At 49.4% G+C, this 11,670-nt stretch overlaps 2 protein-coding genes across 2 annotated transcripts; one reads left to right on the forward strand and one right to left on the reverse strand.

Annotated features, from left to right (window-relative positions):
• Nucleotides 1-864: 864 nt before the first annotated feature.
• Nucleotides 865-5,033, forward strand: LOC117865162 (uncharacterized). The gene is made up of 9 exons (XM_034749302.2): nucleotides 865-1,463; nucleotides 1,971-2,083; nucleotides 2,203-2,271; nucleotides 2,726-2,841; nucleotides 3,037-3,091; nucleotides 3,263-3,383; nucleotides 4,089-4,136; nucleotides 4,269-4,363; nucleotides 4,442-5,033. Exons 2-9 carry the CDS (start codon nucleotides 1,982-1,984, stop codon nucleotides 4,541-4,543), a joined length of 708 nt encoding a protein of 235 aa, XP_034605193.1. The 5' UTR covers nucleotides 865-1,463; nucleotides 1,971-1,981; the 3' UTR covers nucleotides 4,544-5,033.
• A 1,212-nt stretch (nucleotides 5,034-6,245) lies between these two features.
• LOC117865475 (E3 ubiquitin-protein ligase WAV3) lies at nucleotides 6,246-10,295 on the reverse strand. Its single transcript, XM_034749687.2, has 2 exons — nucleotides 9,503-10,295; nucleotides 6,246-8,457 (listed from the first exon to the last, which is right to left on the reverse strand). Exons 1-2 carry the CDS (start codon nucleotides 9,854-9,856, stop codon nucleotides 6,529-6,531), a joined length of 2,283 nt encoding a protein of 760 aa, XP_034605578.1. The 5' UTR covers nucleotides 9,857-10,295; the 3' UTR covers nucleotides 6,246-6,528.
• Between the last annotated feature and the right edge of the window lie 1,375 nt (nucleotides 10,296-11,670).

The raw sequence follows: 11,670 nt of genomic DNA on the forward strand, positions 1-11,670 counted from the left end.
CATGACTAGCTGGTTGACTTGTGGACTGCCTAACGAGATATTTCAGTATTTGGACCTCAATTTACACGCTTTCCATTTGTGACACCCAATTCGCAACCCTTTTAAAATTTGACATCGAGGCACGCGGATTGGTGTTTCTTCTTATTTTTTTTTCTTCTTTATTTTCTTTTCCAATTCCAACTCATGTGAACGGACGATTTTGCCTATGGATTATCCTCTCCCGTCAGCTCCCACGCGCTGCTCTCCGCGGGCCGCGCGTCGAGGCCGCCGCCACCCTGTTCCCCTCGCTCGCGTTCCTCCCGCTTACCACCCCAAAAAAAAATATTGAAATCTCCGAACGAATGGAGCATCTACGTGGATGGTTGACTAGTTGACCGTTTGTTTGATCCGAACCCGAGCTCGTCTTGGTCCTAGGAACAGGGGAGAGGCGGAGATGCCGTGGGTTGGGCCGCTAGCAGGCTTCATCGAGTTAACAGGCCGATAAGAGAAGAAGTGGAAGGGAAGGAAAGAGGAAACATTTTTTTTTTCACTTTTTCTAATGCCGAAAGAAACTTGAATTCAAAGTAACTTTGAATCAAAACAACTATCCTAAAGAATATAAATATGTAACAGCATGAAAGAAACAAGCAGTTTTGTATCCTATATATATCATATTGTTTGGTTTTAGGAAAAAAATATTGTTTTGCTATGCTAAATATCTTATGTAAGTGTTGGAAAAAAAATAGAAATATGAGTGTGATATACATTCGTTCAAAAACTTTGAGTATCTTGCATCAATTTGCAGGAAAAGATCTGTACAAAAATTGTCGAAAAGAAAAGATAGGAAAGTATCTGTCACGATAATATCTGCTGGGCCTTTTATTTCCGGACGGATGCATCTGTTGGGCCTTTGGATTCAAGGACGGACGAGACGGTTTGATCGCCGGAGGCAGCCAGCAGATTGATCGCCGGCCGGCGCAGCCAAGGAAGCAAAGAAAGGGATGGGTGGATGGGCGGCATGAGCGGGCGCTGTGCCGAAAACCTCCCGTGCCATTCGCCACGCCACCATGGGAAGAAGAATAGCATGCCTTGAGCTGGCATAGTAGGATCCGGGCAAGGGCAGGGCTGGGCTGGTTGACGGAGGAGAGATTGGGGAACCTGGAATAATCCATTCCCAATTCTCCAACCTTCCCCCTCCCTTCCCTCCTTCAATCTAATTTCTCAACCAGCAGCAGCAGGAGGCCCAACGGCGTAGCGTATGCCTCCTCCAAAACGACCATCAAGAAACAGCAAGGAGGCAGAGGAACACGCATGTGTGTTTATGGATCATGGCTCCCCACTTAGCTCCTGATGCGCCGCCCTCGCTCGTCCACTCACATTGATTGATTGATTGATTGATTACTAGCTAGTCCATCCGCATTGACAAAGGGCGCCTCCTTCAATTTGATGGGCATTCCGTTGCATCTCAACTCCAACGCTAACAGGTACCATATGTCAATGTAAATTTCTTTGATTATAATCAATTCTGAAAATGCCAATGCATTTTTGCCATCCATTTATGTGCACTGCATTTCTATGTTTGCTATGGAAGTTTGCATAACAGAAGGCCATGTTGAGGCAAATTGAAGTGCAGAATTCTTCTTTAATGCACAAATTCAAGCCTGTTAGTCATCCATTTTAGTTTTCGTGTTCAGTTCGTACAATCGCTACTATTGACAAAAATTTCATTACCATTTTGCAGGATTATCAGCTGAGATAACTATGTTTATGCTTTCCCAATAATGCGTAATCTTTAATTTTATACATTATCACCTCATAATGTTTAAGCATAAAAGATTCCTTCTGTCTTAGGGAAACCATTAAAGATTCTTTCTGATAGTTTTTGTGTCTGTAGCGTGTCATGTTATCTATGAACATTATGTTTCAATAGTACTAGTAACTATTCTAGTGGAATGATTCTTTCAATTGCTTCATAAATAACCCCATTGCAGTTGATGCTAGTATGGTTGGAAATAGGACATGGTTTGGAGGGCTTTTCAACGGCTCAGGCAAAAGGCGACAAGTTAGTGCAGAGAAGATAGTGTTTGATCTGACCCCTCTTCAGGTACAGATGTTCTGCCATCACTAAAACGTGTTTAGCCAACATACATGCGCCCTTCGAGGATTCTGGATGGTATCTTCTCCTCTTCTTGCAGATGAAGTAACCTTTTCGTAAATTTTCAGGAACAGAGATTGCAAAAGTTGAAGGAAAGGCTAAATGTACCTTATGATGAAACTCGAGCAGATCATCAGGTAAGTAACTGTGTGCTTAACTAGCTTCAGGAGTACTTAGCAATAGGGCTGTGTGCATGGTGCATCCATATGATGTAAAGGCTGGAATTAACTTTTTGTTATCTAAAAACGAATATTTAGAAAGGCCGTTTGTATGGATAGAAAAAGAGATGAAAAGTTATGGTTTCAGCCCTGCATGTTAATCTATCATGTAAGCTCACCATGAGATTTTTCATGCTAGCAATATCCAGTACAATAATATGCTTCAACTTGCAACTAGTTACATTCAGCGCAATAATATACTTCAATTTTTAACTTGCACTAGTTTACATCCAGCGCAATAATATCCAGCACAATAGTATGCTTCAGCTTGCAACTGTTTTTTGCTCTTTGTTTTGCTCATTTATTTATACCTTATTGACTTCAAATAGATGTTGACTTGTGCATTTTTTTATATTGTGGACTTTGGCATTAGGAATCACTTAGGGCTCTTTGGAATTCCTCCTTTCCTGATACAGAGCTCACTAGCTTAGTTTCAGCGCAGTGGAAAGATATGGGGTGGCAGGGCGTGAACCCAGCGACTGATTTCAGGTTACTTCGAGTTTTTTTTCTCTACGCCCTATTTTAGATTGTCTAAACTAAGTTTCAGACTGTAAATTTAAATGCACCTTGTCTCTTTCTTCTTAGTAGCCCGCAATCAGCCACTGGTTTGTTCCAACAAACAAAACAGACTTTTCTTGCCTGACAGACGAAGAGCTTAACAATATCATTTGACTTTGGTTTCAGGGGCTGTGGATTTATTTCACTTGAGAACCTTTTGTTTTTCGCTAGAACATATCCGGTATGTCCTTTTCTGTAGTATATGTATATGCCAGAAACCAAGATTATATAGATGAAATCTGGATTCATTGATCTTGTATATAAAATTAACTCCTTACTAAGTGAGCAAAGTGTCCACCTTGACATGCATATAAACTGACGGTTGCTGGTGGGTGATCCAACAATTAAGCAGGCTCCTTTCAAGAGGTTGATGCTGAAGCAGCAAGGAATGCGAGCCGTGTGGGAGTACCCCTTTGCGGTTGCAGGTGTAAACATCTCTTACATGCTGATTCAGCTGTTGGAGCTCAACTCAGGTATTCCTTCTTTTTTACCCTTGGGGTCCAGGCATGGCATCTAATCTCTACATGTGAAACTGTCTAGTTGCTTAAAATTAAGAGTTTACATGTATAAACTATGTGCATTGCATTGTAACAGATTTGTTTTTGGTCAAAACACTATTAAAAGTAGTAATCAAAGTACGTACATCTAACCCACCATGTGCGTTGCATTCGTACGAGTCAAACAGCTCCATGATTATGCAGCCACATTGCAGTATAGTATTAGGTTTTGTTCCCTTTCTCAAGATGAGGAATCTTTGGATTTGATTACGACTGTTTGATGATGAGCATTATAATAGTGGGCACATGGATGCAGCTGGTGCTAACTGCTAACCGATGCGCAACCGTCTCGTCCCGTTGCATATATGCGTTGTGCCACACATGATTGCCTTGCCTGATCATCCATACTAGTATACAGAACAAGCTGGTCTCACCAGAATCATCATGTGGTTTCGAACAGGAAATAAAGGCTTGTTTATTCATTTCAATTTGTTTGATTGTTCATGTACTATCTCTTTGAAAGCAACAAGTGAATGAATGATTGTTGGTTCCATAACTGCTGGTAGCTAGTAGCTGTGCTGGTTTTGCTTATTCATTCAGATATGATATGCGATACCTGAAAGAAAGGAAAAGGATGTTGACTGTATTCGATTGCTTTCCTTTGCTTTTTTTTGGTTTCAGCGCGGCCGAAATCTTTGCCAGGGATTAACTTTATCAAAGTGTTGACAGGTAGGTAACTAGTAGTGCTGCTATTTCCGTCAAATCTTGGAGTGACTGATTTGTAATGTTCTCATGCACTCTACTAAGTGTTTTTTTTTTTGTTGCCACATATATGGATGGATGGATCATGCAAATTATTAGAACACGAGGATGCATTTGACGTGCTATACTGCATCGCTTTCGAGATGATGGATGCTCAGTGGCTAGCAATGCGAGCATCGTATATGCAGTTCAAAGTAAGCTCATCCTTCTCCTTTGGATTGATCTCCTGAACTAATCGGTATCATGAACAATCGAGTACACATACTATGCAGGAGGTGATGGAGGCCACAAAGCAGCAGCTGGAGAGGGAGCTCTCCCTGGAGGATGTCCATGGCATCCATGACCTCCCAGCTTACAACCTCTTGCACAAATAGTAGGTAGACTATTCCATATGATCCAGTCAAGGGAAAATGAAACACATGATGATCAGATCAGCTTCAGCATCAGCCTGTAAAAAGAGAATGCAGCATCCACACTATACTTTCAGTGTCCATCTCTTGTTGATGATGGAAATACGACGCAGTTTTGCCGAGGAGCCAGCCTATACTAGGGATACACACATACTCTGTGTGTGTGTGTGTTGTGTGTGTGCGCACAGTTTTGCAGTGTATATATCGCAGGGATTTATTGTACAAGAGCAAATGATGCAAACTAAGCTTCTGTTGAGGTCGAGTTGTTTGCGTTTGCAGTCATGTGAAGAGAAGGAGCCACTTGCTGTAGTTGTTTGCTTTGACTGGATCCGTCCAAGCATATGCATATGCTAGCTAGCTACCGATCCAATGATCAGAGGCCCAATGCAAGGACCGACCTTTTGTGCTTGGTTGATTGTGTGTATATGCATAAAGATATTATACATATTGCGTACATCTGGTGCATGTGCTTGTTTGGTTTCTCTTGCTCCAGATCTATCCTGATTAATTATTACTGGTAAAAAAAGGGCATGCAAATTTGAAAAGGAGGGATGTGTCCTTGTATGCATGAGAGATGTATACGTGGCTCTGCTGCACTGCACATAGACATAGGGATAGGGGTCTCTGTAGCATTACAGTTTACACAGATAGATTTGGCAGAGCAGAGCAGAATGATATTGAAGAGGAGAGGAACCAACAATGTTCAAAAAGATTACCAAGTTACTGAACAGAACGGAAAGAAACAATTCAAGCTGTGTGCTGATGGATCATGATAGGCAAGGTGCTGTAGCAACTTTTACCATATGTCTTTTTCTCAAAAAAAAAGTCTTGTAAGTATTTATAAAGGTTTTGTAGGGGAAAAATAAACGGTCAAAGTTGCTACAGTAATTTAGCAATGTAGAATAAATTGAAATGGAGCTATACACGATAGTGACGATGGGCTTGAGCTTGTAGCAGAGCATGAGGACATCCCTGGCTCCACGCCAAAGCGCTACATAAGTAGTTATTTTTTAATAAGAAAAATTATACATATGCAGTTATTTGCAGGATAGGGTGATCTTGACCCCGTGAAATGACCATAGCTTGTTTTTTTGTGATGGAACATTGACACGAAGGTGATATGGATCCCAAGCGAAGACCATGACAAAGGTGTTTGGCAGCAGACCTCCTTCTATCTCCCCTGCTGCTCCTTGGCTTTTGATCCCTCCCAATGCATTGCACACCGACGAGGAGAGGTGAGAAGCTCCCATGGCCATGCATGTTGACCGTACCTCCATGATGGATCAGGATCAGATGGTGAGCTAGCTAGCTGGTAGCAAGAAATGATGGAGATGGTTGATCGATCTGCCTGATCACCTGCAGCTGGCCACTCTGCTGCCTCTGTAGAATTAGAATCACACACACACTTGCCACTGTGTGCAACAGAAGACCATGACTGAATGATGAGCATGTATCACTGAATCAGGCAGCCAGCACAGCAGTCAGCAGTGCTTCCCCTTCCCTTTCATGTTTCACTTCAGACCTTCATCAGTTATGAGTATCACTGAATGATCAAACATTTGGTTATTATCTGTTATCTCTCTCCCTTCTCTAATCTTCTGTTGCAACAAGCAACGAACAGCAACAATATTCTCAGTCTGCTATTCCATAACGATCTTTCGCAATGTTCTCAAGAAAGAAACCATCCATCCTATTTGACTTGATTAATCGTCATCATAATAATCCATATAAAGGGGTTGGTAATAACAAGAGCAGCTCTGCTGACTGCTCTGTTCAAGTGTTCATGTTCTACTAGCCGCCGTCCGCCACACTCCGGCGGCGGCGGGCTCGTCTCCTCTTTCTGTTTGATTCTCATCTCAATTCACAAGGCAAAAGAACATCCATCCAAAAAGGCTAAACAAAACGAAACCAAACTCAATTACAGGCACTCAATCACGGCACGGCGGCGATCAGAAGCGCGCGTTCTCGAAGCCGTGCAGGTCGCTCACCCGGTTCATGGACTTGCGCATGATGGCCACCTTGGCCAGCTGCTCCGCCGCGCGCCACGCCGACGTCGGCGTCAGCGGCTCGCCGCCAGGACCGGCCGACCGCGGCGTCCCCACGGGCGTCGTCGCCGCCGCCTCCCCGTCCGGCCTCCTGCCGCGCCTCGACGTCGGCGTCAGCGGCTGCTGGTCGTCCTCCTGCTGATGCCGATGCTGCTGCTGGTGGCTGCGCCGCCACTGCATGTCGCTGAGCTCCGTGTCGAGGCTGCCAACCAGCTCCTCCCGCTGCTGCGTCGGCGGCGACTGCAGCACCAGCGCCCGCGCCGACGACAGCAGGTGGATCGCCGTCGCCAGGTCCTGCAGCTCCGCCAGCCGCCGCGACTCCGCCACCGCCCGCGTCACCACGAACAGGTCGTGCAGCCGCCGCGACGACCTCTCGCTCTGTGCCAGCGGCGGCAGCAGCAGCGGCTGCTCCGCGCCGCGCACCGCCTCCTGCGACGCCGGATCGCGGTAGCCGCACCGCACCGACAGCGAGTGCGGGTGGTGGCTCTGCTGCTGCAGCGGCGCGCGCAGCTCCACCAGCAGCTCCCGCTCCTCCTCCGCGTACATCTCGCCCAGCCGCACGCTCACCCCGGCGCCGCCGCTGCCTCCGCCGGCCAGCGCCACCGCCTGCTGCCCGGGGCCACACGAGTACACCGCCGTGATCTCCCCCGCCAGGAACACCAGCTCCAGCTGCACATCCTGCATCACCACGCTCACCAGCCCACCAAGGCACCTGGCGAACGCGTGTTCCACCGGGGGCTCTTCCTTCTCCTCCTCGGGCCGGACAAGGGGAGGCGCGTCGCCGATGGGGATCTCCACGTGCGTGAACCGCGTCGCCGGAGCAGCCATGGCTGGCCGCCCAAACTGCTTCCTCGTCGTCGACTGATCCCGCTGCTGCTGCTGCTGCTGCTGGGTGTCGGAGAGCAGCATCACGGTGGCCACCGGGTTGCGGTCGCGCCGGTCCTCGAGCACCTTGGTGGCCTTGCGCAGCGCGTCGCCGACGCAAGCGCTCTGCTGCTGCCCCGGCCCCTGCTCTTGCCCCTGGGTGGTCGCGGCGGCAGCGCAGACGACGAGGCGGTCGAGGATCTGGCGCGCCGACCGCTGGCCCTGCCTCGTCATCCGGCGCAGCGGCAGCAGGCGCTTGGCGGCGCCGGAGAATGCCACGATGGAGAGGCGGTCGGCGGGGCCAAGAGAGGCCACGACGAGGCGCATCCCGCGCTTGAGAATCTGCAGCTTCTCCCCCATCATGCCCTGGCTCACGTCCAGCACGGTGACGAGATCAATGGGCGCGCGCCGCGGGGACGCCGACGACAACCGCAGCCCGGGCGCCTTCACCTTCACGGCCACCACGTACTTGCCGTGCCGCCGGCCCGTCGACACGAGCGCGGCCTCCGGCGCGACGGTGACCGCGAGCCCCGACGTCGTCCTGGGGCGCGGGAAGAAGCCCCTGAACTCGGCGGCGCCCTGCTCCTCCTCCTCGTCGTCCTCGTCGGCCTCCGGGATCGGGTTGAAGCCGCCGCCGTTGGCCGCGGCCTTGGGCGCCAGCAGCGGCTCGTCGTCGTCGTAGAGCTTGGAGGATGGCGGCGGCGGCGGCGTCTTGCGGCCGTCGCTGCCGCCGCTGGCGCGACGCTTGTTGTCGTCGTGGAAGGAGGAGCAGTGGAGGCGGAGGGAGGCGAGGAAGGGCGCCTGGCGCCATGGCTCGGCGCAGACGGGGCAGGAGAGGACGCCGTTAGCGGAGGAGGAGCGCGCGTGGGCGGCGATGCAGGGGAAGTGGAAGGCGTGGGAGCACTCCGCCGTGAACACCGCCGAGCTGCCGCCGCTCTTCACGCCGCGGGAGCACACGCCGCACCGGGCCTGCACACATCATTTGTTTATTCCAACCATGAGCAGCTGAAAGATTTGATTCTTCATATAGATCACAAAATCACACATTTTGTTTGTAAATTTGATTGAAACAGAATGAGTACAGAGAATAATGAAGAAACAAATTTGGCAGAAAGAAAGAAATGAGGAGGAAAGCCACGTTGGGATGAGGGAAAAGATGGGACTTTTTGGGCAGTAGCAGTAGGATCATTTGGAGTACTGAAACCAAAATCCCTCGTGCTAAAGCTGCTCTGATCTGATTGGATCCATCTTTTTGCGCTCTAGGCTCCACCTTCAGCTTTTTCATTCTTTCTTTTCCCCTTTCTTCCACTCGGCACAAGGAAAAGCAGGGGATTTGCATCCTGCTGCTGCTACTAAAAGTGTACAATACAGTACTAGAGAGCACCACAATCCATCTCCTTCCTAGGTGTTCTAGTGTAGCATTTTTATTTTTTTCTTCCAAAATGGAGAATGGGGGAGAGATGAGATCCAAAATCCAATCCATGGAAGAAAGAAGTAGGAAAAGGTTGCTGGGTGTTGTTAATCTAGCCAGTGTAGAAAGAAGAGAAGATAGATCCTCACAGTCAGAAAGAAATCACAGGCAATCTCTCTGAGATGCAAAGGAAGGTGGCAAGGAAAAACAAAGGTGATTGGAAAAGCTGCAGCAGCTGTGGGTGAGGACGATGATATAATAATAATTGCTCAATCATCACAAGGTGGAGCGGAAGAATCTCAAGGGAGAGGGGGAGGAGGATTAGGACAAAACAGGGGAGGGTGGCGGCAATGATTGCTGGTTTCTAGAGAATGGAGATGGGGATCACCAATCGCCACCGGCCAAGGGCAAGGCAAAAGACAAGCTCTCATTGCTGCTGGGCTAAGCAAGTTTATTCTTCAGTTCATCACATTCACATCGGCTTGCTTGCTTGCTTTCCCCAACCAAACTTCTAGTTCTAGTCAAGTCCACACACACACACACACACACACACACAGAGCCTTGGATCAAGAGAAGAAGAATAAGAAAGGAAATGCTACCGACCTTGGACGGGAGGAGCGAGGCCTTGAGCAGCGCGAATCTGGAAGGGGATCTGGGCGAGGCCGGCGCCGACAGCGCCTGGAGCAGCGGCATCCGGTGCTTCCTGGCGGGCGCCGGCGCGGAGGGCGGCGTCACGGGGGCGGCCTCCGCCGGCTGCTGCAGGGGCTTGGTCCGGCACCGCAGGGTGGGCGTCGACGGGTTGCTGCTGCTGTTGCCGGTGGCGGCGCTCTTGACGGCGGAGAAGAATCCGCCTCCACCTCCGCCGGCAGCGTCGTGCGGGCGGCGCTTCTTGTTCTTGGCATCGCCGTCGTCCCGCTGGACGGACGTGCAAAGCGCCCTCCGCCACCCCGTCCCCATCTCCTCCTCCTTCTCGTCGTTGATTGGAGCGGAAGCAGAAGAAGAAGAAGCGGAGAGGAAGGAAGGTGGCGAGCTGCAACTGGCCTGCTGCTTGCTGGTGGTGCTCTTAATTGCTGCGCGCTGCTGCTGCGGCTGCTAATAATAATATGCAGGTGAAGGGAAGGAGAGGAGCATCACATGGCAAGGCAATGGCATAGTAAGGGAATCCCGGGAGAGAAGGAAGAGGGAGGGGAGCCTGCCTAGTAGGGAGGACCTCTCTGAGCTACACTACTCTGTTGCGTTGGGTGCTCTCTCTGTGCTCGACTAAGTACTGCTCCGACGACGACGACTCACTCTCTTAATTATTGTTTGTTTATTTATTTTATTATTATCGATCCTCCTCTCAACTGAGCTAGAGAGAGAGAGAGAGACGCAATTATTGTATACAGCAAGCTGCAAGCAGAGAAGCAGGGAGCCGCTCGCAGTATCTGTGGACGGACCTACTCGCAGTCGCGTCCCAAAGCTCCCTCTGAACTCTGACGAAGCTCGAATCGTATCGTAACACCCCCCCCCCCCCCCCCCCCCCCCCCCCCCCCCCCCCCCAACCCCAACCCCAACATTTATTATTCGGAAATTCCTGTTCGATCGTCGTCGTCGTCGTCTCTCCGGGTTGTATTTGGTATTGGTAACTTGGGAAACTGATGATGATGATGATGATCGTCGCCAAGCTTGGGAAACTGCAACCTCAAGATTCCCCTCCTTTTCCCACTGGGATCAACATTCAGCAGCTGACACAGGACAATATTCTACACAGTGCTTTGATCAAAAGAAAAATCTACACAGTGCTGCCACGAAAAACAAAACCATATTCTGGTTCGGAAAACATAAACTTTTCGGGCTTCTTAGAACAGGGCTCACGGCCACTGACTTCTGGTCCTATCAGGGATTTTAAAAGGAAAAGATTCCACTTGGCTCGTTTGGACGGTTTCTAATCTCTTTTAGGAGTTGTTAAGCCCTTTGGTAACCAAGCAAAATATGGTTTGTGAAAAAGAACAAGATACTACTTTGGACGGTTTCATTCCATTATGTTATGCGTGCATTTCCTGGAGTAGTACGTTTTCCAAAAACAGGATTAATAGGCAGTTATGGTTGTAGCTAAGCTAGGTAGGAGAGCACCTCAGGCTGCTGCGTCGTTCCTAATGTAGGTAGCGGCTACGAAAGACGAAACAATGCGAGGGTGGATGAGGATGAGAGGAGCAGAGCAGAGCAGGCTTTCCCTCCCTCGGGCACTAGTGGGAGGGGAAGGCTGCGCGCGGCGCCCTGTGGATCAGTCTCATCACCTCTGACGAAATGAATTGATCAGGGCGGCCATGGCCATGGCCATTGGCGGACTCGATCAGCATCACCATCTTGGTCGGCACCTCCTTCACTGTTCACACATGTGGATTAATTGCGTTGCATTGCATCCCATCCCATCGCATCCATGGTGGTGAGGTGATGCCTGGTGATTAAGCCTAATCACGTTCACGCCTACCTGCCGCTTCTAGTGGCTTTTATGATGAGCTGATGGGATGCTGCTTGCGGCACTTGCATTTGTTCCTCTCAAATGTGTGGCAGAAACGAGATTTCATACTAACATTATTTTAGGGAGAATTTTCATACTAACATTGTACTTATTCAACAATGAAATGTACTAATGGGGTGTGAATGGTAAACAATGGGATCGAAAGGCTTATTATATGATGGGATCTTGATATGGGACCCGGCCCGGCCCGTACGAATTGAACCACACAGCATAGTCGCTTCACTGTTGCAGATGCATGGCAGCTGCAGAC

This window comes from Setaria viridis, chromosome 7 (genome assembly GCF_005286985.2).
Source record: "Setaria viridis chromosome 7, Setaria_viridis_v4.0, whole genome shotgun sequence".
NCBI classification, from domain to species: Eukaryota; Viridiplantae; Streptophyta; class Magnoliopsida; order Poales; family Poaceae; genus Setaria; species Setaria viridis.

What these genes read in the sequence shown, in the direction of transcription:
- LOC117865162 (XM_034749302.2), top strand. Translation starts at nt 1,982, where the DNA reads ATGGTTGGAAATAGGACATGGTTTGGAGGGCTTTTCAACGGCTCAGGC. An exon ending in TTTTCGCTAGAACATATCCG is followed by an intron (nt 3,092 to 3,262) that starts GTATGTCCTTTT and finishes ACAATTAAGCAG; the next exon opens with GCTCCTTTCAAGAGGTTGAT. An exon ending in CTTTATCAAAGTGTTGACAG is followed by an intron (nt 4,137 to 4,268) that starts GTAGGTAACTAG and finishes GCAAATTATTAG; the next exon opens with AACACGAGGATGCATTTGAC.
- LOC117865475 (XM_034749687.2), bottom strand. Translation starts at nt 9,856, where the DNA reads ATGGGGACGGGGTGGCGGAGGGCGCTTTGCACGTCCGTCCAGCGGGAC. An exon ending in CCTCGCTCCTCCCGTCCAAG is followed by an intron (nt 8,458 to 9,502) that starts GTCGGTAGCATT and finishes TGATGTGTGCAG; the next exon opens with GCCCGGTGCGGCGTGTGCTC.